The sequence below is a fragment of the Stenella coeruleoalba genome (assembly GCF_951394435.1).
Source record: "Stenella coeruleoalba genome assembly, chromosome: 14".
Classification (NCBI taxonomy): domain Eukaryota; kingdom Metazoa; phylum Chordata; class Mammalia; order Artiodactyla; family Delphinidae; genus Stenella; species Stenella coeruleoalba.
The window spans coordinates 27,100,449-27,124,231 of record NC_137160.1 but is presented as its reverse complement, the minus strand read 5'-3'; the positions used below and the strand labels follow the sequence as shown (position 1 = coordinate 27,124,231).

At 46.4% G+C, this 23,783-nt stretch overlaps 1 protein-coding gene across 3 annotated transcripts in view; it reads right to left on the bottom strand.

The window, feature by feature from the left end:
* Positions 1-49: 49 nt before the first annotated feature.
* Positions 50-23,783, bottom strand: part of LOXHD1 (lipoxygenase homology PLAT domains 1) — a gene marked incomplete at both ends in the record, with an annotated part of 201,528 nt that continues 177,794 nt past the window's right edge. For all 3 annotated transcript variants that reach the window (XM_079941781.1, XM_079941782.1, XM_079941783.1), the window contains 4 exons: positions 50-530; positions 6,130-6,288; positions 7,636-7,768; positions 14,091-14,261. In XM_079941781.1, the coding sequence (XP_079797907.1) occupies positions 50-530; positions 6,130-6,288; positions 7,636-7,768; positions 14,091-14,261 (944 nt within the window). The remainder of the gene's footprint in view (positions 531-6,129; positions 6,289-7,635; positions 7,769-14,090; positions 14,262-23,783) is intronic.

The following is a 23,783-nucleotide window of genomic DNA, read 5'->3' as shown; positions in this document are numbered from 1 at the left end:
GTGTGGTTGGGACAAGTTGGTGGGAAGGGGGAGCGAGGGCCTCTAGCCCTCATACGGAAGGGAAGAGGTCTCTCCAGGTGAGCCCGTCGCCCCGCTTCTGGTCCAGCCACCTGCCGCAGGTGAAGATGGTGGCCACGCCGGTGCTGGTGTTGGTGACCTCCACCTTCTCCACCAGCCAGCCGGAGCTGTAGCCGCTGCTGTCGTGCTCCAGCCGCACCTTGCGCAGCTCGCCCAGCTCCAGCGTCTCCAGGAAGAAGTGGTCGGTGCTGCCCCTCTCGAACAGGTTGCGCATCTTCTGCTTCAGCTCCCGCTTGCCCGTGTCGCCGTTGGCCCCAAAGATGGTCACGAAGACGTTGGCATCGGTGCCCGCTCCTGGCTCATAGCCCGTCGTCACGATGACCTCGTACTTGACCAGCACCAGGCTCTGGACCTTGCTGGCGAAGCTCTCCGTGGTCTTGGTGACCTCGAAAACCTTGAAGTACTTCCTCTTCCTCTTGAGGGGGATGAGGCAGTCGCAGTTGAAGAAGTACCTGGAAGCGGGGGGAGTCGGGGAGGTTAGTGCACACCAGCCAAGGCTCACGCGCTCCCCCAGGACCCTGGGCATCCACAAGTGGTTCCTTCCCCAGGTGACAGGATCTTAGGGCGGGAAGTGTCTGCATTAAAATGTGAAGATGGGTCTCGTTTATCTGAAAGTTGACAGTGAGTGACATCTTCATAATTTTAGTTGCTCCTTGATTTTCCTTTTCCTTTTCCCCTCACACTCCACATCCGATCCACCAGCAATTCCCATTGACCCCATCTTCACAATAGGCCCAGAATCAGCCCACTTGAAAAAGTATGCGCTATCTCACTCTCCGCCCTGCTGCCCCCTCATCCACGTCACCACCACCTTTGACCTGGAACGTGTCAGCTTCCTAACTGGTCTGCCTGCTTCTCGCTACTTATCGTGACTCCTCTCCACAGCCTCCAAGTGATCCTGTGGAGATGTAAGCCCAAGAATGTCGTCCTTCTGCTCAGAGCCCTCCACCGGCTTCCCAGAATAAATAAAAATCACCACCTTACAAAGGCCTGCAAGACCTTACATGATCCGACCCTCCTCCCAGCGTTTACCTTTCTGACTTGCTGTCTGCCTTTCTCTAAGCTCACTCCACGCCAACCAGGCTGATTCCCTTGCCCCTTCAAAGGGACCGATGAATGATTTTACCCAGTGTTGTCACCTTCAGAGGCGCTATGGGATCCAGAACAACGATCTCAGGCAAAGCCAAGTGGAAAAGTAGCTATGAAATGTGTGCTCCCAAAACCCTCGCACTTGGCTGAGTTGAACTATGAGTGTGTGTGTGTGTTGCACGTGCATACACATACACGCATGTGCTCATGGACAACATAGTACAAAGGGGTGCACAGTACTTCAGTACAAAGTATTGAAGAAGCTACCACAAACAGAAGCAAGTCCAGGGCCAAGAGAAATGGTCTTGGACCAAAAAGTCCCTTCTTTACACCCTCCCCCCGCCACAATGTTAGCCTCTGGGTAATGACAGTGAGTCCAATAATTACCAAGAAAGAAGTCAGAGGGCACGGTGAGAAAACACTGCATAGGGTGTAAGGGGGCCTGGGGTCTGCCCCAGCCCTGCCACCTACTACCTATGTGACTTTGATTTTCCCATCGGCAGTGCTAGAGGTTTGGACTGAACAACTGCCATGGTTTTTTTCCCATCCAAATCGCTTTGGAAGCAACAGCTTTGGAAATAAGCAATCCTGGCACTGGCTAATGATTTCAGGAACACAGCCCTGAAAGGGCGTGCCCAGTGGTGCAAAATCAATTTTTAGATGAAAATACATAACAGCAAAAAGAACTTGGTTTTCTGCTTGCTCACTAAATGCCTGGACTTTGCATTCGTGCATCTCATCAACTCCCACAACAACCCTGAGTCATACGTAGACTTCGTCTTCCCATTTCACAGAAAGGAAATGAAGGCTTGGAGAAGAGAAGTCACTGCACAAGTTGACACAGAGCTGGGGCCCAGAGACAGCCTGCCTGGCCACCTGACGAGCCAGCCATTTAAAGACACTTCACAAGAAATCATTACTCTGTCTCGAGATCTCTCTGCCCCCAACTCGTCACTTGATAAATCTAGATTGTTGTTACATACCATACTTTCTAAAAGGGAGATATAATCGCATTCTTTGCTTAAACATTCACTTAAAATGTATTTCTTTATGCAAATGCCCACTAATATACATAATTCTATATAAATGCAAAAATCCTGTGATCATATGGGTGTTCTTCTAAATGCATTCTTTTTCTTTTCCTTTTTGCTTGGCTCTATCTCCTTTTTCTCTTTCCGTACCCCTCCTGCATCTCGCCTTCACCTCAGATAACCCATGTACCAGCTGTAGATGTATCTTGCCAAATTTCCCTCCATTTCACCCAACCCTGCACAGACCCACACAGACACAGACACATTCGGGACATCAGTGTTCCCTTTACAAAATGGCAGCATATAATGCATTCTTTCCCATATCTTACTTTTCTCACTCAACAATACTTCCTGGGAATTGATCCAAGTCTTCTGGTACATATTTAAATCGTTCTCTTTTTTTTTAATAAATTTATTTTTTTATTTTTGGCTGCATTGGGTCTTCGTTGCTGCACTCGGGCTTTCTCTAGTTGCAGCGAGTGGGGGCTATGCCTCATCGCAGTGCGTGGGCTTCTCACTGCAGTGACTTCTCGTTGAGAAGCACAAGCTCTAGGCACGTGGGCTTTGGCAGTTGTGTCTCACGGGCTCCAGAGCGCAGGCTCAGTAGTTGTGGTGCACAGGCTTTGTTGCTCCACGGCATGTGGGATCTTCCCGGACCAGGGCTCGAACCTGTGTTCCCTGCATTGGCAAGCAGATTCTTTTTTTTTTTTTTTTTTTTTTGCTGTATGTGGGCCTCTCACTGTTGTGGCCTCTCCCATTGCGGAGCACAGGCTCCGAACGCGCAGGCTCAGCGGCCATGGCTCACGGGCCCAGCTGCTCTGCGGCATGTGGGATCTTCCCGGACCGGGGCACGAATCCGTGTCCCCTGCATCGGCAGGCGGACTCTCAACCACTGCGCCACCAGGGAAGCCCAGCAGGCAGATTCTTAACCACTGCACCACCAGGGAAACCTAATTTGTTGTTTTTAATGGCTGAAAACTATTCACTGGTGTAGTTATAAGGAAATGTTTCCTAATAGACGTAATTATAAGATCACCAAAATGTGGGACCTCAGGGCTTTGTGGAGTTAAGACTCCAGCTGCAGAAGAACATGCCAGGCTGTTCCCACTGGCAATGGGGGTAGGGTCATGGGCGACAATAAAGGCAAGGCAGAGAATAACAAACAAAAACATGAACATGCTAAAAAAACCAAGTAGAATATGATCACACTTCTGTGAACAGTGTGTGTGTGTGAGACATTAGAAATATGCCAGAGAGAACAGGGTCACCAAATGCTCAAGATGGCCATCTCTGATGGGTAGGGCTTTAGAGAATTTTTACTTTGTTTTACTCACTTTTTTTGCCTTATTTGAATTTTAAAATGATTATGTATTATATATGATAATGGGATAAAACAACGATTCTACTTTGGGTTTTACAAAAAGAAACAAAAGCCTCTCTGTGTGTCCTTCCACCGAGGTCCTGAGGATATTAGTGACGAAACAGAGCTGGTCAGAAACGCTGAAGAAGAAGAGTCAGGACTGGAATCGGTTGGAACATAAAAATTTGAGATTGTTGTGTTTATGAGATTAAATTAATTTGTATTTCATGGAAATCCAAATATTATGGTCCAACATGCTGGTTAGGAAGGAAATGTGGATCCAAATACAGTGCTAGTTAAGTGGTCTTTACACAGTAGAAGTTAAATGTGTTCTAGAACGGTGACACGAAAATAGCCGCAATGATGGAACACCCCTGTACTGTCCCCTCTCTGTATAGAGGTGATATTTTGTTGGGGGGAGGTTCTCATACACCAGGAATCACAGGTTGAGACCAGCGCAGGTAGGTAGGCTGGAGTATGACTTCTGAGAGCCCTCCAGGCTGGAACCCCTGCCATCCTTCCCCTCCCACCAGACTCTAGAGGGCATCCAGCTCTCTTCCCTGAGAGGTGCTGGGTTATGGCCTGAGGCTACACGGCTGATCCGTGACAGCTCTAGCATCTGGGTGTCTGCACTCCCTGCACCCACTTCCCTTTGGGAAGATCCCCACCCCATGGACATCCCTCCCTCCCCTACCAGCCCAAGCACCATGCTGACAAAAGGCCACACTCTTGAGAATGTAGGAAAAGATGCTTCACTGGGAGTGGCAGATTCTTTCCACTGGATGAAAAATCCTATAACGGCCCCAGGACTGTGGGATGGGAAGTTCTTCACCCCCTTCCTCCTGACGCTAGAAGGTGCCGAGTGGTGCTGAGATCCTTGGCTCTCTCTCTCACAGCCAACACTGTGGATTTAAAGCTAACTCAGGTGGTGACTTACTATTGTATTGTATTGTTTTGTTTATTTGGGGCATTTGCAGAGGCGCAGTATCAGCAGCCACGCTCCTTTCCATAGGGAGACAGTTCAAGTTGCAGAAGGGGCTTTGACCTGGCCCTGGCTCGCTGGGTGAGCTGGAACTCTTCCAGACCCCTGTATCCCACCTCTCAAGTCCTTGTCAGTATTGCTCTTACAGGATTTACTGTTGTAAATTAATTGCTCTTTTCTCAAAAAGAGCAATAAATAACATTGCAATAAATAACATTGCAGCCTGAGAGGGAAGCTGCTATGAGCTGAGTTCTCTCCTCCCAAATTCACATGTTGAGGCCCCTAACCCCCAAAGTGATGGTATTTGGAGATGGGGGCTTTGGGAGGTAATCAGGTTTTGATGAGGTCCTGAGGGTGGGGACTCATGATGGGATTAGTGCCCTTATATGAAGAGGAAGAGATGCCAGATCTCCCTCTCCCTTTCTCTGCCATGCGAGTACACAGTGAGCTAGGAAGAGAGGCCTCATAAGAACCCAACCCTGCTGGCACCCTGATTTCTGACTTCCAGACTCCAGAACTGTGAGAAAAGAATGCCTGTTGTTTGCGCCACCCAGTCTGTAGATTCAGTTATGGCAGCCTGGGATGGCTAAGACGGAAGTTCAAATGTGAGAACCTTTCCTGCTTAATTCCCAAACTGGAAGCTTGGTCAGAGGCAGCCAAGTCCAGGGAGCCTGCAGGTGGCAGGTCTAATGTGGACAGACATTTCTCTGAGAAGCTGGGCTCCTGAAGACTGGAGCCTGAAGCTGGGACCTGCCTGGTCAGGCAGGGCTGCTGCTTCTGTCCCATGCGCTTCTTGTGAAAGGCGTTGCCAGGAGCAGGGCCAGGCCGGGAGGGGCACGAGGGGAGCTCGGGTGGGGGGGGCCGGCAGTGGTTCTGGGGGGATGTCCAGCTGCCTTAGCTGCTGTCTGGGCCTACCCTCCCCGAGGCATGCGCTGCCCTTGCTCATCTCCCGGTTCCTTCTTAGTGTCTTTCCTGCCTCCCAGAGCCTCAGGGCTCTTTCTGTCTTCCAACGTGGTTACCAAGTGGTATTAATTAGAAAAACTGATGGCTGTGAACTGTTACCCAGGTAACTAAGACCCTTAATCCTGCAGAAATGCCTGACTTCCCAGAAGGCCTTGGTGGGGGAAATGTAAATCTCCTTATCTGGGGTCCTCAGGGCCCGTGGGCCATGGGATTACTCCAGCTGGTCTCTACTCTGCCCACAGGAATGACGGGCTTTCACTCTGACTGTGGAGCAGCAGGCTTCAAAGCTGTATCTCTTTATCATTATACAGTGATCATGGGGGAAGGGAAGGAGAGACTCAGCCGTCTGGCCCTGTCTGACTGGCTCTTCTTTCCTTCCAGAGAAGCATCACTGGAGCACCCAAGGTCATCCAGTCTAGTCCCCTGCCTCTGGGGTAAGCCTCTGGTTCAGAAAGCTCCAGAACCAGTGTAGCTGCCTCTTCCCTTCCTGCCTCATACGCCTCCTGAGTGAGGTGACCTCAGCCTCAAAGGGGACACCTCACACCCTGCCATCTGGTCTGGCCACAGACCCTCCCCGCTGAGGGCGTGGCCCTTCCTGGAGAAGAGGGCAGAGGCCCAGGACATACACGTTGCCGTACTCCATCTCGGTGATGGTGATGGTCTTGACGTGCCAGACCAGCTCTCTCTTGGGGATGAACCGGTCCTCCCTGGCGAGGTGGCCCACGCAGAGGGAGGCAATGTCTCCCAGATAGACGCTGTCAAACTCAAATATGTCCGTGGTCCCCCTGCAGGATGCAAAGATATGGTCAGTGAGAACTGCCCATGCCCACTGAAGGAAGTAAGCATTTACTGAGTGCCAACTGTATCCTAAGCACTGGTCTGAAGAACAGAGATAGAATAGCAAGCAAGACCTGATGTCAGGTCTCCACTGCTTAAGGGTTCAGTCTAGTTTCGGAACAAGACAATCATAACCATTAAAAAGCCCTTCTGGCTACTTGGTCCAATCAATGATTGGTAATACCGAATGGTGTTGGAGGTGGGTGAGGTCCTGGGCCTTGGACATTGGGTTGAAGAGGGTGATGAGATTCAGAGAGCAGAGGCGGGGGAAGGGAAGAGTCCTCTGATGTCGATCTGACTTGGCAAAGTCAAGGGATGGGAACAGTGGGATTGGAGGTGCAGACATTTCTCGGGGGAGTGATGACTTGGCTGGGTTCACTGAGGGCGAGGGCAGTGGAAAAGAAGGGGGAGGGGCAGTCTGCGTGGGGGGGGGTCAGCTCTGACCATCCCCACTCAGAGGGGTTTGAATAGAAGGTACAGTGGGGTTATGGCAGGGGGAGACTTTATGTAGGCAATTCTGGACAGAGCGGGGAGATGAAGGGGGCTTCTGAGCAGTTCAGAGGTGGCTCAGACGTGCAGGAGGCGGTGAGAGCCTCCGGTGTGTGGCAGGCAGCCGGGAGTGCTGAGCAGAGGCACCTGTTACACGAGACCCAATTTTGATTTTCCTATAAAGCATCTTAGAGGCTCTCCCCTCCCTCCCTCCTAAAAGTCTACGCTGTCTTACATGATCCTTCTGCATTCTTATGGGTGAATGTCTCCCTTTTCAACTAGAAGGGACTCCTCATCTGCAGGGACACAGGATAATATCTGTGTGATTCCTGGTCCTGCCACAGAGTGGGCTTGCTTTAATTAATTAACTGATTTTTGTTGTAGTTTTCCATTAACTTTTTAAAAATTGAAATACATTTGACATATACTATTGTGTAAACTTAAGGTGTACAACATGTTACTTGGAAACATTTATATATTGTACTGTGATTGACATTGTAGCCATAATTAGCACTTCTATCATATTACAAAATTATCCCTTCTTTCTAGTAGTTGGAATAATATAGATTCTAGTCTCTTAGAGGGGGCTCTCTTTAAATGAGAGTCCCCTCTCTTCCCTCTTCTAAATTTCCTTGTTTCATCCCTTGGAGCTCGAATGGGATTGGCACACAGTAGGCATTCAATAAATTCTTGCTGGTTAGGCCCATTTGTATATTTATGGCCCCCACTAAAAGGGTTGGTTCTTGGGGTCCCTCTCTTACCCACCCCACCCATCCGCATTCCCCTGTGGGCACCCCTCTTCCTACTTCCTAAACGCCCGCTGTCTAGAAGAATTTTCCACGAGAAACTCTTTGGATCGGTTCTTCCTGCCCTCCAGGATGAGCCAGACGTTCTCCCTGGTTTCGCCTCCGTTGCCGGTTTCTATGATGATCTCATAGGCTGTGGTGGAAAAGGTGGGAGAGAGTCAGCAGAGGGGAAGCAGCACCCACCATCAGAGCAGGAGCAAACTGGCCACTCCTTGCAGGTCCTACATCTGGTCTTAGATCACAGCCTTAAGGGGGTTGGGGTGGGGCGCAGGTTAAAATCGCTACAACTGAGGCACTATAAATAGAACCTGCCTCAATTTGGGGTCTAGAGTGGTGTCCTCATTTTATCTATAGTAGCAATCTGTTTGCCTGGCAAGCATGGGAGCCACTGGGAGTGAAGGGCCAAACGCCTCTGCCTCCAGGATCCATGAGATTAGGATGAGTTTTCGGAGAGATGCTGGGGCCTGGTTCTCAGGGATGGAAGATTCTGTGAGATGCAAAGTGGAGCTGGTGTGTAAAGAGAAGGGAGGAGAGGCGGGGCCCAGCTACAGAAAGGGGAGGGGAAGATCCAGTTGCCTCGAACTTTCTGTAGCAAGCAGTCTCATTCCCTGTCTTGTCTCAGCTCTCACTCTGGTGTCGTGCTCAGCATCACGACCTCCCTCCCCCACAGTTCCCACAAGCATGTCAGCATTTGCCAAGTGTCAGGACTGGACTAGACTCTGGGCGACACTAGAACTCATCTCTAGCCCCAGACAGAAACACCGACTGCACCACAGGACAGGATAACCTTAAACGAAGGGCCAAAATAGCATGGGAGGGAGGGTAAAGCAGGCTCCCATTACCTCTCAAACCTCACCTTCCAGTACTTTCTCCCTTGCTCGCTCTGCTCAGCCTCCGTGCCGTTCCAGAACAGGAGGCACACTCCGGCCTCAGAGCTCTGCCTTGAGCATGTCCCCTTTCTCTCCCCACCCCCACCCATGTTGGCTTGACTCACTCCCTCCCCTCCTTCCTCCCTACTCAGATGTCACCTTCTCACAGAGTCTGCCAGACCACCCAAACCACACTTCCTGCCTGATTTCCCCAGCGCCTGCCCTACTGAGCTCTGTTATCTTCTCTTATCACCTAGTACCTTCTAACATGCTAAGGAGTTTACTGATTATTTTACCGTTTATTGTATTCCCCCCTCCCACTTGAATGTAAGCTCCATGAGGGCAGGGGTCTTCATTTTGCTCACTTATAGATCCCAAGAGCTCAGAACAGTGCCTGGCACATAGGCACTCAAATAAATATTTGTTGAGTGAACAATGAACGATTGGGCTGATCGCAGTAAGCTTCATGAAGAAGATGGCGTATGAGCTTGGTCTTGAAAAAGAGCCATGATTATGATCAGCGGAAAACCGAGGGATGCTCTAGGAGGAGGGAGCAGCGTAAGCAAGGATACTGAGGGGCATGAGAGGGGCTTGAAATCCACATGATCCAGCCCCACTCCCCAGGGACCAGGCTGGGATGGAGCTGGCACACGGGAGGACACAATATTTGTCTGGAGGTTTCCCTGTGCATGCAGCTCTTGCTGCAGTAAGTGAATCATTGAGGATTTGGGATTCTGGATCCAAAGGGATAGTTTGATCTCTGTGCTTTTATCTCAGAGATGTGATAAAGACAATTAGAAGGGATGGCTGTGCCTACAGCTCCATGTAACGTCAATCCCGGCCCCTCAGCAAACTGTTGCCTTTGCGACTCCTCTCAAGTCACAGGTAGAATGAATCAGGGCAAAAATGCCCACGATAGGGGAAGAGACCCACAGCACAAGCCCTGGAAGAAGAGCGAGGCTCTGCAGGCCCGACCGCTCACAGCCCAAGGACGTGAAATGGCTGTGCCACTGCCCACGGCTCGAAGCCATTGCAGGGAGGGCGTGGTCCCACTGCCATTCTGCTTCCTCAGCAGCCGGTAAAGTATTTCTGCAAACCAGACACCTGTGAATTCAAAGTGGATCCTGAGCATTGTAGAGGAAATGGCTTGTCAGAGCCCAGGAGAGGAGGCAGAGAGCGCTAGGAACCTACTTGCTCTCTACGATCAACTCAAGTGGAACATTCGAGAAGCAGCGCATGTGGACCATAAGCAATCCTCTCCTCATGGCCCCGGGGAGAAGGTAGAGAAGGAAGGTGTGTAAGTGAGGACATTTAGACAGATTAGAAACAAATGCGGCCAGCTGCATCAACGGTCTCTCAATCAGCATATGTCCACCTTGGAAAGTCATTTCATCAATGGCTTGATAAAAATGTGGAAGGCATGACTCTCAGTTTTGTTTATAGGTTGCTGGGAGGAAAGGACAGAGGAGGACCAGGGACCTGAAAGAGTGGGGCCGGTAGGAGCCCAGCCTAGGAGGGGTCCGTATGAGGCTCACCCCGGGGCCAACACCCATACAGGACCAGCCCGGCTGGAGAAAGTGGCTCAGCAGCCACCGTGCGAGTCACTCACACGAAGGGGCCACCAGCAAAGCCAGTGAATGTGGTGAATGTGGTTCAGGTGGCAGGAGAGGAGAGAGGAGATCTGGCCACACTTGACATCTTGCCTGGGCTCTGGGCGTGGCACCCTCAGAGGGAGATGAACCAGCAACCCAGGATGCACCGAGAGGATCCAACATCCCATCAAGTGAGCAGCTCCTGAACAGACAGGTGTTTGCCTTGAGGCCAGGACTGCAGGGGCACCTGATTCCATGCAGTAGCACCAGAGGATGCCTGGGCATCTGGTGGGCGTCAGGACCTTACTGCTCCACGTCGCCTTCCCCACCTCATGTTGTCAGGACCCTTCTCTGGCGAGCTCCTACCATGTGGTTTGCATGGGGCTGAGAGTCCCGGGCCTGGAGAGTCAGAATTATTCCCTAAGAGACGCTCTCTTCCCTTCCACCGAAGCTGTTGTGTTAGAAGGCAGTGGGGTTGCGGGTACCAGCTGCCATCTTCTCATGATGTAGAGAAAGAAACAGTTAAGAGGAAAAGGGGGACAAAGACATACTAAAACCATTGTAGCCTCTGGAGACAGCCAAGTCCCAGCCAGCTCCACCTGAAACTTCCAAGTTCTGGGAACCAATATGCTCCCTTTTTGCTGGAGCCAGCTTAGGGGTGGGGTTCAGGCACGTACAGCCAAGGGTCCTGACCACTCCTGAAATTTTCTGTTTGACCCCATCCCATTGGGACTGCCAAAGGATAGAAACTTCAAGAATGTAAATTTTTTTTTAAACAGAGCTGCCTTGTGGAGCAGTGAGTCTTCCATCCTTGGGGAGTTGGCCATCAAGTTGGACTGTATTTGGGCTGGAAATGTTGCAGATAAGGCTGACTGAGCAGCCCTAAAAGGCTTCAAGTGCGGGTGGATAAGAAGGAGGAGGGCTGTAAAGAGGGAGACATTGGTCTTGTTGGAGGATGTTCCAGAGAGAGAGATATTTTTGTCCTCCCAGGTGTGCATGTGTGTATGCATGTGTGTGTGTGTGTGTGTGCATGCATGAGGGTGTGCATGTATGTGTGTGTGCATGTGTATGCATATATGAGCATGTGATCCTACTGTTCAGGACTTAGCCTGGAGTGATTACAACAAAATCTCTGGAGTGAGATTCCGACATCAGTATTATTTGAAGGTTGCCAATGATTTTCAGCTTTGCCTGCACATTGGAATCACCTGCAGAGACAGATGCCTGCAGAGGATGGGGAGCAGCTTCAGGAATCGCTAACAAGAGTTGGAGGTGGGGCTTCCCTGGCGGCGCAGTGGTTGAGAGTCCGCCTGCCAATGCAGGGGGCACGGGTTTGAGCCCTGGTCCGGGAAGATCCCACATGCCGTGGAGTGACTGGGCCCGTGAGCCACAACTACTGAGCCTGTGCATCTGGAGCCTGTGCTCTGCAACAAGAAAGGCCGCGACAGTGAGAGGCCCGCGCACCGTGATGAAGAGTGGCCCCCGCTCGCCACAAGTAGAGAAAGCCCGCGCACAGAAACGAAGACCCAACATGGCCAAAAATAAATAAATAAATAAATTTATATTAAAAAAAAAAACAAAGAGTTGGAGGTGAAGGCAGAAAACAGGAAGCTAAACAAGGTGGGGCAATGGATCAGTCTGGAGTACCAGCCAGGCCCAATTAGGCTGCGGTGGTACGATGAGTCGTGGTCTAGCAATCAGGATACATGAGTCCTAATGGCTAGGCCTTAGACATGTCACTTCACCTTTCTGGTTTTTGGTTTTCCTTACCTATGATATAGAGGGGTGAAGTTGCCCCCTATCTAGCTCATAGGGTGGGAGTGGGGTGGCGAGGACCTGGTGAGAGCAGGGGATGTGTGGAATGCTTTCACACGCGTGAAGCTCTGTTCAAGTATGACAGCATATTTACTCTCACAAGTCAAGTGCCCAGAGGTGCCCCTGGGGACACAGACACAGAATGTAAGTGCCACGAGGGCAGGGTCTCTGCTTTATTCATTAGCGTGTCCCCAGAACCCACGTGTCCCCAGAACCCACACTAGGCCGTGGCACTTAGTAGGTTTTCAATAAGTATTTGCCAAGTGGTTAAATAAAATTAGCTGAGGGTTGGAATGATTGGCTTGAACTGCGGCCCTGGCTCTCCCCAGGATAAGCCTCCATCTTAGGACACGGGTGTCACTGTCTCTCCCCCTGTGGGCAGCCTAGAAGGCACCACTCTGCCCTCTGCAGGCTCCTAGTAAAGACGGACTGATCCAGGCCGTCTCCTGGGCTCCGTGTCCCTGCCCTCCCATCTCTAGCCCACACACATCCTTCTGGAAATAATGCAAGTGATGCTTCCCCTCTGCCCATCTCCCTGCCAACCCAAATCCCGTAGGTCTTAGCAGCTGTTTGGCAGGAAATCTGGGAAGGAAGCTCAGTGGTTATTCTCACAGCCTGACGAATCTCTTCTCCCCTGAACACCAATGGCCCAAGGAGCCTCTATTGCTTGTGTTGGCATTTGTATATTAGCCTCTCCCTCTAATGAGATTGTGAGGCTCTAAGGAAAACGACCGACTGCATCTTCTTCCATTTGCTGAGCACTAACGACTTGTGTACCTACTAAGCCCCAAAGCCTAGAGAGCTGCAGAGGGCTACAAACATGAGTGATTTTGTCCTTGACCTTTGGGAGCTTACAGCTGTGTAGGGAGAACTGCACATGGACAAAGGTCCCTACAAATAAACTAGAAATCACAAAGCAGTGTGCGTCACACTTAGCATCTAAAATAAAACTGGGCCCCCAGTAACTTCTCAGTAAGTGCGATTACAGAAGCTGAGAGTTCACCCTCTGAATTAGGGCAGGAATTCCCATGCAGTAAAGCTGATAGATGAGTAGTTGGCCCTTGTTTGAATGCTACCAGGGACATCAGTGTTCACTGCCTCTCGAAGTAGCTAAGTCCATCATTGGGTAGTTTTGATGGCATGGTGGAGAAGGTTGAGTGGCTTTCCACCAAGGATCCACGCTTCCCTTGCCACGTGGTGTACAGTGCTTGCCAGGGAGTGACTGTCCAGCCAGGTATGGCATTACCCAGATGCCTTTACATCTAGGTGGAGCTGCATGACTAATAGAATGTGAGTTAATATGTTAAGGTAGGGGAGTGTGCCTTCTCCATGCTCTCTTTTCCCTCTGCAAGAAATGTGGGAGTCACGTGTTGAAAATGGCAGACAGATGAGAAGAGCTTGGTTCCCTGAATCACAGTGTGGAAGGCCTCTTAATCAAACACTCACACTGGACAGTTTATTATGTGAGTGAGAAACAAATTTTGTTGTATTTAGCCATTGAGATTTGGGGGTTTATGTCTTCATGCAGCTAGTGTTACCTTAATAACTAAGGTTGGAAGATCCTTTCTTCACGCTCTGCTACTGATAAGCCTTTGTCAAATCTGTTGGATGCAGATACTAGCATCTGTATTAAAGAAACACTTCCCTGGTCCTGGATGGCCATCCACCTCATGGACCAATTACTCTTTCCCTTTAAACATCCCCTGAGGAAGGAACCAAAGAGAAAGTGGTTGGTGGAGAAGCTGGCTGCCCTGCACATTCTGTTTCCAGGAAGGCTTGATTTGGTGGCTGTTGTCACAGACATCAGTTGGAGAGAGTCCATGACAGAAAAATAAACCAGAGGGAGCATCACATCAAACTGCCCAGCCCAGCCCTCAGGGCAGAGTAAGCTTATACCCTGTGGGTTTTCCTCTACCTAATTAGTCCCTGTGATTTGGGGCCATGAGCTGGTACCAGTATCTGGGCTGTTCCAGGTCCACGAAACAACATTTAGCGTGCTTACTTATGCACCTCTCTAATATTATTTCCTTCATTGGGCATCTGATTCCCCTGCAGCTGTAAGAGCTCCTTCTTTAGATTTTCCAACATTGTTCCCACCTCCCTCCTGAGCTAACTCTCGTTTAACTGAAGATTCAGCCCAGGCTGAATCGAAGCAGGGCCCACCGGTCTCCACACGTACTGGTCTCCTCCAGCTCGTCGTGGATCTCATTGTTGGCACAGGCAAAGTCACGGACTGTCTGCCTGTCGCCCTCATTCTTGGAGAACCAGCAGTCACATTGGAAACGGAAGGTCTCATCGCGGGAATTGTCCTTCACGTCGACATAGCTCAGGTGCCAGCCAGGAAATATCCCTGTAGGAAAGAGACATGGGAGCTGGGAGCTGAACGTGCTCTCCCTCCCCTATCAGACTTCCATTCCCCCTGCCCACTGGCTGTGTGGCCCTGGACAAGTTCTCTGTCCTCCTGGGCCTTTGTCTTCTTGTTGATGAAATGAAGGGTTGGGTTAGATTATCTCTGAGACACTTCTAGCCCAGAGACTATAATTCTCTTTGCAAAATCCTTAACTTGGGTTCATGAACTCTTAGAGGGTCGTGTATGTCCTTTAATATGTATATGTCCATAGTATGTCCATAAGGCAACCCTACAAGGAAGGCATGTATATATTCTAGTCTCACATCTTGCCTTCTCGTGCCACTTGGGGTTGTGGGGGCAGTCCCACTGTCCCCACCAAAAAGCCATTCTCTAGGATCAGACACTGCTCAAAGCAACAACTCTAGATCTTGCCATTGGTCTCAAGGGTTATAAACACAAAGAGACACACAAAGGTGGACACACACTTCCAGTCGCCCAGTCTGCAGGGAGTAGATATTAAGGCTCATGGACAGAGCACACATATTGGCAGTCCTAGTATAGCTTCATTCCCAGTGTAAAAAGTACTTCATATGTTTTAAAACATAGATCTTTACTGAAAGTGGAAAACAGCAAGTCCTAAAACAAGTTAAATTTTAAAATAGTTCTGTCGAGTTAAAAAGTGGTGAGTTATTTTATCAACAAAATTTTTTTGGCATGCATATTTTAAGTTTTATTTAAATTCAAAATGTAAATAACAAATGGTTAGTAATAAATGGAAATAACAGAATCCGAAGCAAGATATCTGGATTCATACCCAGAGCTGCCATATACATGCTATGTGACCTCGGGCAAGTTACTTCACCTCCCTGTTCCTCATCTTTTCAGAATTACATAGAATATAAGTTCAAAAAGATTAAGAAATGATGTAAAATATTTGAGTAGTAACAGTCTGGGTATTCGTTTATGTGGATAAATGTGGGCATCAAACTGCTCGAGTGTTTACATTCACCTTACATACACTTAAGGTGCTTTATTTTAAAATGTCAGTATTTATGATAAACTTTTTAAAACTCAATAAATATATTTACTTTCCTGCATTAGGGCCAGTTCCATCTGTAAGTTTGTAAATTGGTTGCTTTCTGAGATGATTCCTGATACTATCATACACTAATTCAACTGCTTAATAAGGCTCGAAGTATTCAGTCTAGAGATGGTGCATGTCAGACCCATGGAAGCAGTCCTACCAGGCTTCGAGAGCGGAACATAAGAAGGAAGAGGGAGTGAAGCGGGAGGCAGAGGAAGAGAAGACAAATCGTTTGTCCTGGTGGAAGATGTCCCAGTGGAAGACATTCTTTGCTCTCCCCCAATCCCCTACCGTGTGTGTGTGTGTGTGTGTGTGTGTGTGTGTGTGTGTGTGTGTGTGTGTGTGTGTGTGTGTGTGTGTGAATATGAATGAGGTGATTCCCTGTCCAGGCCTTACCCAAATCAACTACAACAGGATCTCTGGAGTGTGACCCAGGCATCAACAGTCGTTAAAGCTTCTCAGGTGATTCCAATGTGTAGCCAAGGCTGAGAACTTGAGCCTGCACGGCAATTACCTGGAGGACTTTGTTAAAACAGATAACTGGGCCCCACCCCCAGAGATTCTGATTCAGTTAGGTTTGTAGTGGGGTCCTGGGGTCCAAGAATTTCTTTCTCTAACCAGTTCTCGGGTGCTCCTGGTTCTGCTGGTCCCAGAGCCACACCTTGGCTTAATGTATCAGAGTCATCTCTTCTCCAGGATGATGGTCTTTCTATGATATCATGGCAACAATGATCAATGGGAATCAATGAGAATTTTGTGTTAGTGTGTGCATAAGTGTGTGTGAGTGTTAGTGGAGGGGGATGACATTAACCGGAGAGGTGGGTCATCATGAGATCACTTCTGTTGCTGGAATGCACTCTTCACCCTGCTGTACGTCCTGGGCAGGTTTCACTCCTGAATTACACTTCCTGAGCTCCAGGCAGGGTGGTGACAGAGGAAAACAGTGAGCTCATGGGAAGGGTGGATTCTGGGCTGGCTTTGACTTTATTCACAGGCAATTCAGTGCCCCAGTGTGTGGTTGAAGACAACCAGAGGAGGAGCCTACCTGGCCCGGGTTGCCCTGGTGCTTCTTGGCAGGTTGCTCCCTTCCCTCCTCATCCCCCTTTCCTCTCTCCTCTGAAAGCATGGCATTGTCTCACCCCATCTCCAGTTCTCTTTCCAAGTTTGATTCTGCAAAGAAACTTCTTCCATGGTAAATAGCAGGCTAACCCCAACCATTCTGAGATAAAGAAGCTTCATTCTCAGCCTCATGCTCACTGCTTATTTAGTTGCCTTGTTTTGGAAATGTTGAATGTGATTAACAGGGATCCTACTACAACTTTCTAGACTAATAACCTATCAAACATGGGAACAGGCAGCCCTGGGCAGGCTGATGCCATGTGGCTGGGTTCTGCTGGTGAAGGCACCAGAGAAGTTGACAGACCGACAGTTATAGCATGGCTAGTTGTGTGGCCAGCACTACCTGGATGGTCTCCACCATAGACCAATAGGGAACCATCTGAATCGCACCATTAGAGAATCCATTTCTTTACAAAGTCTCCTCTTTTAGAGTCCTACTTTATTTTTTTACACAAATATAGCAAACACCCCACACTGCCTGACATCTTACCTTTTCACTTACAATCTATATCAGCACATAAATATCTGCCCATCATTTTTCACAGTTGCATGGTATTCCATTGTATGCACACAAAAGAAATTTTCTACCTTGTTCTTATTGATGGATAATTAGTTGCTAACCAGACTTTTACTTCTATATGCAATGGTATAATTACTATCCTTCTACATGCATCATAGTGATCTTTTAAAATCATGAATCGGATTTTGTGACTTCTCCATGGAAAACCCTTCAATGGCTTCCCAGCACTCTCAGAATAAAATACAAACAGCTCACTAGCAACTCTAAGAATCGACATGACTTTGTCCCTTTCCATTCTGATTTCATTTCATACTACTTGCAATTTTACTTACTATATTCACTTACACTGGCCTTTTAGTGCCTTAATATATGAAATCCAGTCTTGCCTTGGAAACTTTGCATATACTTTTTGGTCTGCCTGGAAAAATATACCCCAGGCTCTGAATGCCCATAGTGTTTCATCACTGAGGCGTCAGATCAAATGTCCTGTCTTTGGGAAGACCTTTCCTAACCACACTATTTGCAGAGGTTTCCTCATCCTCAATTACTTGCCATCACATCAACATATACCCATTTCACAATCTGAAATAATTTTGTTTTTATTTCCTTGCACATTTTCTATATATTGTCTGTCTTTTACTAGGTTGTAAGCCCCATGAAAGCAGGGGTCTTGCCTGATATATCCACCACTATATTTTAGTGCCTAGAGCAATGCTTATAGCACATTATTCAACAAATGTTTATTGAATGCGTGAGTGTGCACTATTAGTGAATAGGGAAGAACGAGGAAGAAGGAAACTGGTGGTAACATTCTGTGAGTGGAGGGGGAAAATAACTCAAAGCCCCACCAGGGAGCAGAGGCCTGCCCTAGTAGAATTGATTGTTTTATCCCAAATGTCCTAAGGTTTACTATAAGAAAAAAGCTTAAAAACTGAATGAGCATGGGGTCCCAATCTTTCCAGCCAAGAGAGGGCAGATTCTGAGTGGGAGACAGACTGACTGCTACATGCTTCCTGGATTTCATCATGCCATCTACTACCTGCGATTCCTCAGTGGCCTTCCATACCTGATGGGAAAAAAGGGCCCAATTCTGTGTTTTCATATGTAGGGCTTTCTTCACCCTGTCTCCATACACTTCATTCCTTACCTCAATAAGGAAGACCCCCCTAATGCAAATCCTCCACCCTACTTAGATAGATTTATTCAGCACCACTTTAGCATTTCCTTCCTCTTCATTAAGGATCCAAGCTATTTCCCTGCCCTAAATTCCCACCTATCCTCTGGACAACTTAGGCCCCACCTCCTCCATGAAACCCTCCAAACTCCCCAGTCCCATAGCATTCATCATCTGTCCATTCACTTGGCTATGAACACAGATGGCTTGGGAAATCTTTTCTATTGAGGTCATGAACATGAACTAACTCTTTTATGGTGATTTTATGTTGTATGTCTGACTTCTCCAGTTAGATTTTAAGGTGTGGGAACCATGTCTTATGACTTCTTGATTGCATCACAGGGATATTGACTTAATGCTCAATAAACATAGAATTGATAAATTATATTTACTTTCTATAGTGAACTCTCAGGTTTTTTTTTTTTTTTGGTCAAGCTAAGGTCCATGTGGGTAAACAAAATTTCTTAAACAAGATAAATAGATGATTTGAAATGAGTTATGGAACCATCACAGTCCTAGCTATTAAAGAATACAAGAATCTAGCTATTATTCTTCCACAAACACTTTCACATGTACATCATCCAAACTAGGATGCCCAGAATGACACACATGGATTTGGCAAATCTGGACTGCATTCTCAGCATACCCACCATACTGAATGTATTATCATATCTCCATGCCTCAGTTTCCTTACTTGAGCAATGTGACTGGGTTAAAATACGTGATTTCTGTGGTCCTTTATATTTCTATGAATTTATATTATTCAAAAGAAAATATATAAATTCATTCTGTGATTTCATCAGAGTTTTCAGAGGAAGCAAGCAAGAAGAACAAGATGAATTAGATGAATAATTTGTTCAGTGTTGTAAAAGCTATCTGGGTGATTGGAATTAAGGAGAAGAATTAATCATTTATCTTGATTTTCATTTATGAACTATATTTCATGGTAATCAAATAGCCTGAGGGACAATTTTATACAGAAGAATTCTAGCTAATAAGTGGATAAGAAATAACAATTAGAAAATCATTTGTAACCCTAACTGATCGTCACTGGGAGAAGCCATTAGATGAAGAGTGATTGGGGGAAATTTACAATGGAGGAATCAAGTAGACAGCCCCTGGATCCACCATTAGATGTGAGCATCAGTGAGACTGAGACAGCTGTGATGTAATATGAAGGACACAGGTCCCATTTTAAAGTAGCCTTGATACCACCTATAAGGCATTCTTGCCAAAGAATGTTGAACCTGAAGCTAATCAAGCCTTTAGAGCTGACCTCCAGATTGTAGGAAATATGGGGAATAAGGAAGCAATGATACCAAGAAGAAGCAAACAGGCAGGTCTGGAGTGTGGAAATTTTATAGATCATTGGGCCCAGTTCCTTCAACAGTCAATGGCATGAAAAAATAAAGGGATTAGGTATGGCTCTTCATTAAAGGAGGCTAAAGAAGCATAACAACTAAATATGCTGTGTGGACCTTGTTTGCATCCTGATTCACATAAAACCAAAAGTACGAAGACATTTTTTATGTTATTAAGGAAATTTGCATATGGAGTGGAAATTGGATGACATAAATAAATCATTGTTAAGTGTGATAATGGCATTGAGAAAATATCTACTTTTAAAAGAGAAGCATACTAAATATGTTTGGGCGAAACGACATGAGGTTTAGGATTTGATTTTATATCTTTCAACAAACAAAAAGAAGCCAAAAAAGAAAAAAAAGGGTAAAGCAGGTATGACAAATCATGTGTTGAATCCATGTGATGGGTATGTGGAAGTTCATTATACATATATAGCTGTCTTGACTTATATTAATATTTAAACTTTCATCTCTGGAAGATAAAGTTACTATAAAGAAAAAGTTAGGCACAGAACCTTGTTCCTCTCCTGACCCTAGTATCCCAACCACTTGGGCTCAATGAAGACACAAAAATCTTTCTTTCCCTGCCGATGATAGGATCCTGCTTTCAGATCCGAAGTCTGGTTGGAAAGGAGAAGGCCATTTCTCTGCTTACAAAGGGAAGAGATTAACATCAATGACTTGGGATTTCTTTAGGTTCAAGAGCCATGATGGGGCCAAAGGCAATCAGTCTTGGGCTCTCCAAGGGAGGCATCAAGTTCTTTGAAGAGCCAAAGTAGTAGCAAAAACAATCGTTAGTTTGGCTTAGAGCTGTCCAAGGTGCTGAACTGCCTCCCTTTTCTTTCAAGGTTTTGACAGTGGTGAGACAAATTTGAATGCAGAGTTTTTGCATAGAAGAAAAATGCAGTTTTTTTCCTTGAGAAAACTGAGAAAGTCTAGATATGTGCATAGTGTCTAAGGAGTGGGGACAGCCATTATTAGAGGACCTAGTGATGACCCTGAGGTTCATGGCCAGTACTCAGTTTTTGAAAGTACTAAGACACAAGGAAAAATTCTGATTTGGGAGAAATGTGCGTTCCCTGTTGTGGAGGCATAAAAAGACAGGAATGATCAGAGGGACTGAAACAGAGGTATAAATAAATTCTATATTAAGTTCCTACTATATTACAGGCAGTGTGATAGGCATTAGGGAAAGAGCAATGAATATGACAATGGTACTCATGGAGCTGATAAGTAAGGGAGACAGAGGCTAAGCATGTAGTTACAAATATAATGACTATTCTGGGGGACGATTTAAGTAAGGTAAGGCAATAGGAAGAACTTACAGTGAGGAGGTTAGTACCTAAGAGAGTTTGTTAATCATAAACAGGGAGATGTAATCATGGCAGGGTGCATGTTTGGAGTTAGGTCACAAGGCAGAAGTCTCAGGGGCTGGAATTCAATGTCAAGCACATAGTAGAAACAGAAGCTAGTCTGATGCCTTTTAGTTCTAGATTCTTCCACTTTTTCCTGCTTAGAAGAATAGTTGGTTTCTGAGCCCCAGTTACCACTGAACTGCCTGCAGGGCTATGGAGACCCTAGCTGCAAAAGTTAAGAGCAATGTTTGTCAAGCAGATCCCAACTTGACACCACCTTGAGAATTATAGCTCTGGACAACCTCACTGTACTTTAAGCTGCTGCAGTTAACCTTGCTGACTTCAGGCTCTCTGATGGGACTTCACTCTGATATGGTGCATTTTATCTTGGCCCAATGGCTTGAATATTTTTCTATTCAGCAGCAAATCCTGAGGCAGATATTTTGCTGCAGAGAGGTGATTGAATTGGAGCCCTCAGGAAGTCTACACTATTCCCTGGAAGGGCCTCTTCCTTACTGTATTCAATTCTTAGGGCTGCTGTAACAAATTACCACAAACTTGGTGGCTTAAAAAAAAAGAAACTTATTCTCTCACCACCATAGAGGCTACAAGCCTGAAAACAAGGTGTCAGTGGGGACATGATCCTTCTGAAGACTCCAAGAAAGAATCCTCCTGGCCTCTTCCTAGCTCTGGGTAGCTCCTGGCAATCCCTGGCATTCAATGTCTTTGAGCTGTGTTCTCTATTTCCGGTCTCTGCCTCTATCTTCACGTGAATTTCTCCATATGTCTCTTTGTGTCCTCTCATCTTCTTATAGGAAGAGAAGTCATTGGATTTAGGAACCACCCTAAATCCAGGATGATTTCATCTCAAAATCCTTAACTAATAAAGGCCCTATTTGCAATTAAGGTCACTTTCTGAGGTTCTAGATGGCCAAGAATTCAGGGGGAATATTTGACCCACTAAATCTGCCTTTGGAGAATTACAAATGCTTTGAAGGAGTGTCTGATAGAATGTGCTACATCTGGAGCTTCTCAAACACAGAGAGTAGAAAGATATTTCCCTGGGAGTCCAGAAAAGGATGGCATTTGGAGTCATCCATTTAGGCTTAAGAAGCTGCTACAAGCTGACGTTTGACATGAATTTAGTTATTTGTTCACATAATTATTAAATAGCTACTAAGTGCAAGGCACTGAGAATTCAAAGTTGAATCAAACAAGTTAGAGACCTACTGTTTAGAGATTCAAAATCTGCCAGTCGTAATTGGCAAGGCAATTACAATTCAGCACAGTAAGCGCTATGAATAGAGTTATAAACAGAACAGTTCGGGAGCATCGAGTAAGGAGCATCTAATTTCATTTCATGTAAAAAGTGGTAGTTAATCTGGAGTTTGAAGGATGCATTAGAATTTATCAGGGGAAGAGAATTTCAGGTGAAAACTCATCTCTTAGGTATCTATTTATGAATAACTGTTAGCTTGGCCAAAGATGTAAGTTATTTCATGCCACGTAAAATTTAAACAAGGGCTGGCCTCGAAGTTCAGAGAGCTAGGAAAGAGAAGAGAGTGAAGAAAAGAGAAAACCTTTTTAATGGAAGTTCATCTTAGAGATTTCTCATTGTTGCAAATTCATGTGTACCACGCCATTCACTGGATGGACTGGAACAGTCAGGAATAAAAAGGCAATTCCACTTTATAAAAAGGACAAGAAAACAGAGAGGGTGAAGCTAGGTGAGAAAGTTTCCCTGACAATTTGTGTGTGTGTGGGGGGAGGAGTACTTAAGAGGCAGTGATGAACATTTTTGTCTTATAAACATGAATCCATAAATGACAGAAGGCTCTTTATCTTCCCCCTCCTTTTCCCTTGTTACAGTGATTTAAATGTTTGGCTGCATAAAAAAATTTCTCATCAAGGGATTCTGGGAATTTGCTAGGGAGAAATAAACATTTTCAATAGTTTAAATTGCTTTGCTATTTGAAAACAAATGTGTTTTCATATTTCCTTTATTAAATTTATGCCCAGGAAACTATGGCATCATGAACCAACACACCACTTCTTGGGATTTCATGACCAGTGAACGATCCTCAACATTACATAGTTCCTCAGACAGGGTCCATCTCCCCAGACACATTCTCCTTTGGAAGTAAAAAAATGTTAAGGCAATCCATTTTCCTCCTCTTTTCTTCCTCCTTCTCCTCTTCCTTCCCTTCTATTATCTAACCTCAGGTTAGAATTCTCAGGAATCTGCTCTCGGCCACTTTTGTTTTTCTCAAGCTGCACTTCCTCCACAAATGCTCTTATCACTCTCATGGCTTCAGTAATGTCTCTGTACTAACAACTCTTAGATCAGTATCTCCCAGCTAGTTTTCCTCCTGAGCTCCAGACCCCACTGTTACTAGCTATCACCTCTTAGATGTCTTCCAGACCTTTAAATTAAACATATCAAGATGAAGAAACTCCTCAAGCATCCTCACCATTCTTGCTCAAGTCTCCTTCTTAGCCAGACCTTTAATAAGCTTTCTGCCTTAAATATTTCTCAAATCTTTCTACATTTTCTCCATTCCCCACTGCTACCATCATTGTGCAAAGCATCATTATCTCCCATCATCTCTTAGCCAGTCTTTTGAAGTTTGTTTTCTTTTCCATTTAACCTATCCCCCACAGATACTATGGTAATCTTCCCCATGTGACTACTGTTCTGAGATCCTTTGATGGCTTCTCAGGACAATTAGGATAAAGACCCAATCCTTGACATGGCTTATAATAACTTGCACAGCCTGATTCCAGTCTACTTTCTGGCTCCCAACGCCGTTCCCTATTTTGTAGTCATTCGGAACTCTTCTTTCATTTCTGGAACATATCAATATTTTTTATATTTCAGGACTTTTATGTTTTCTATTCATTCTGTC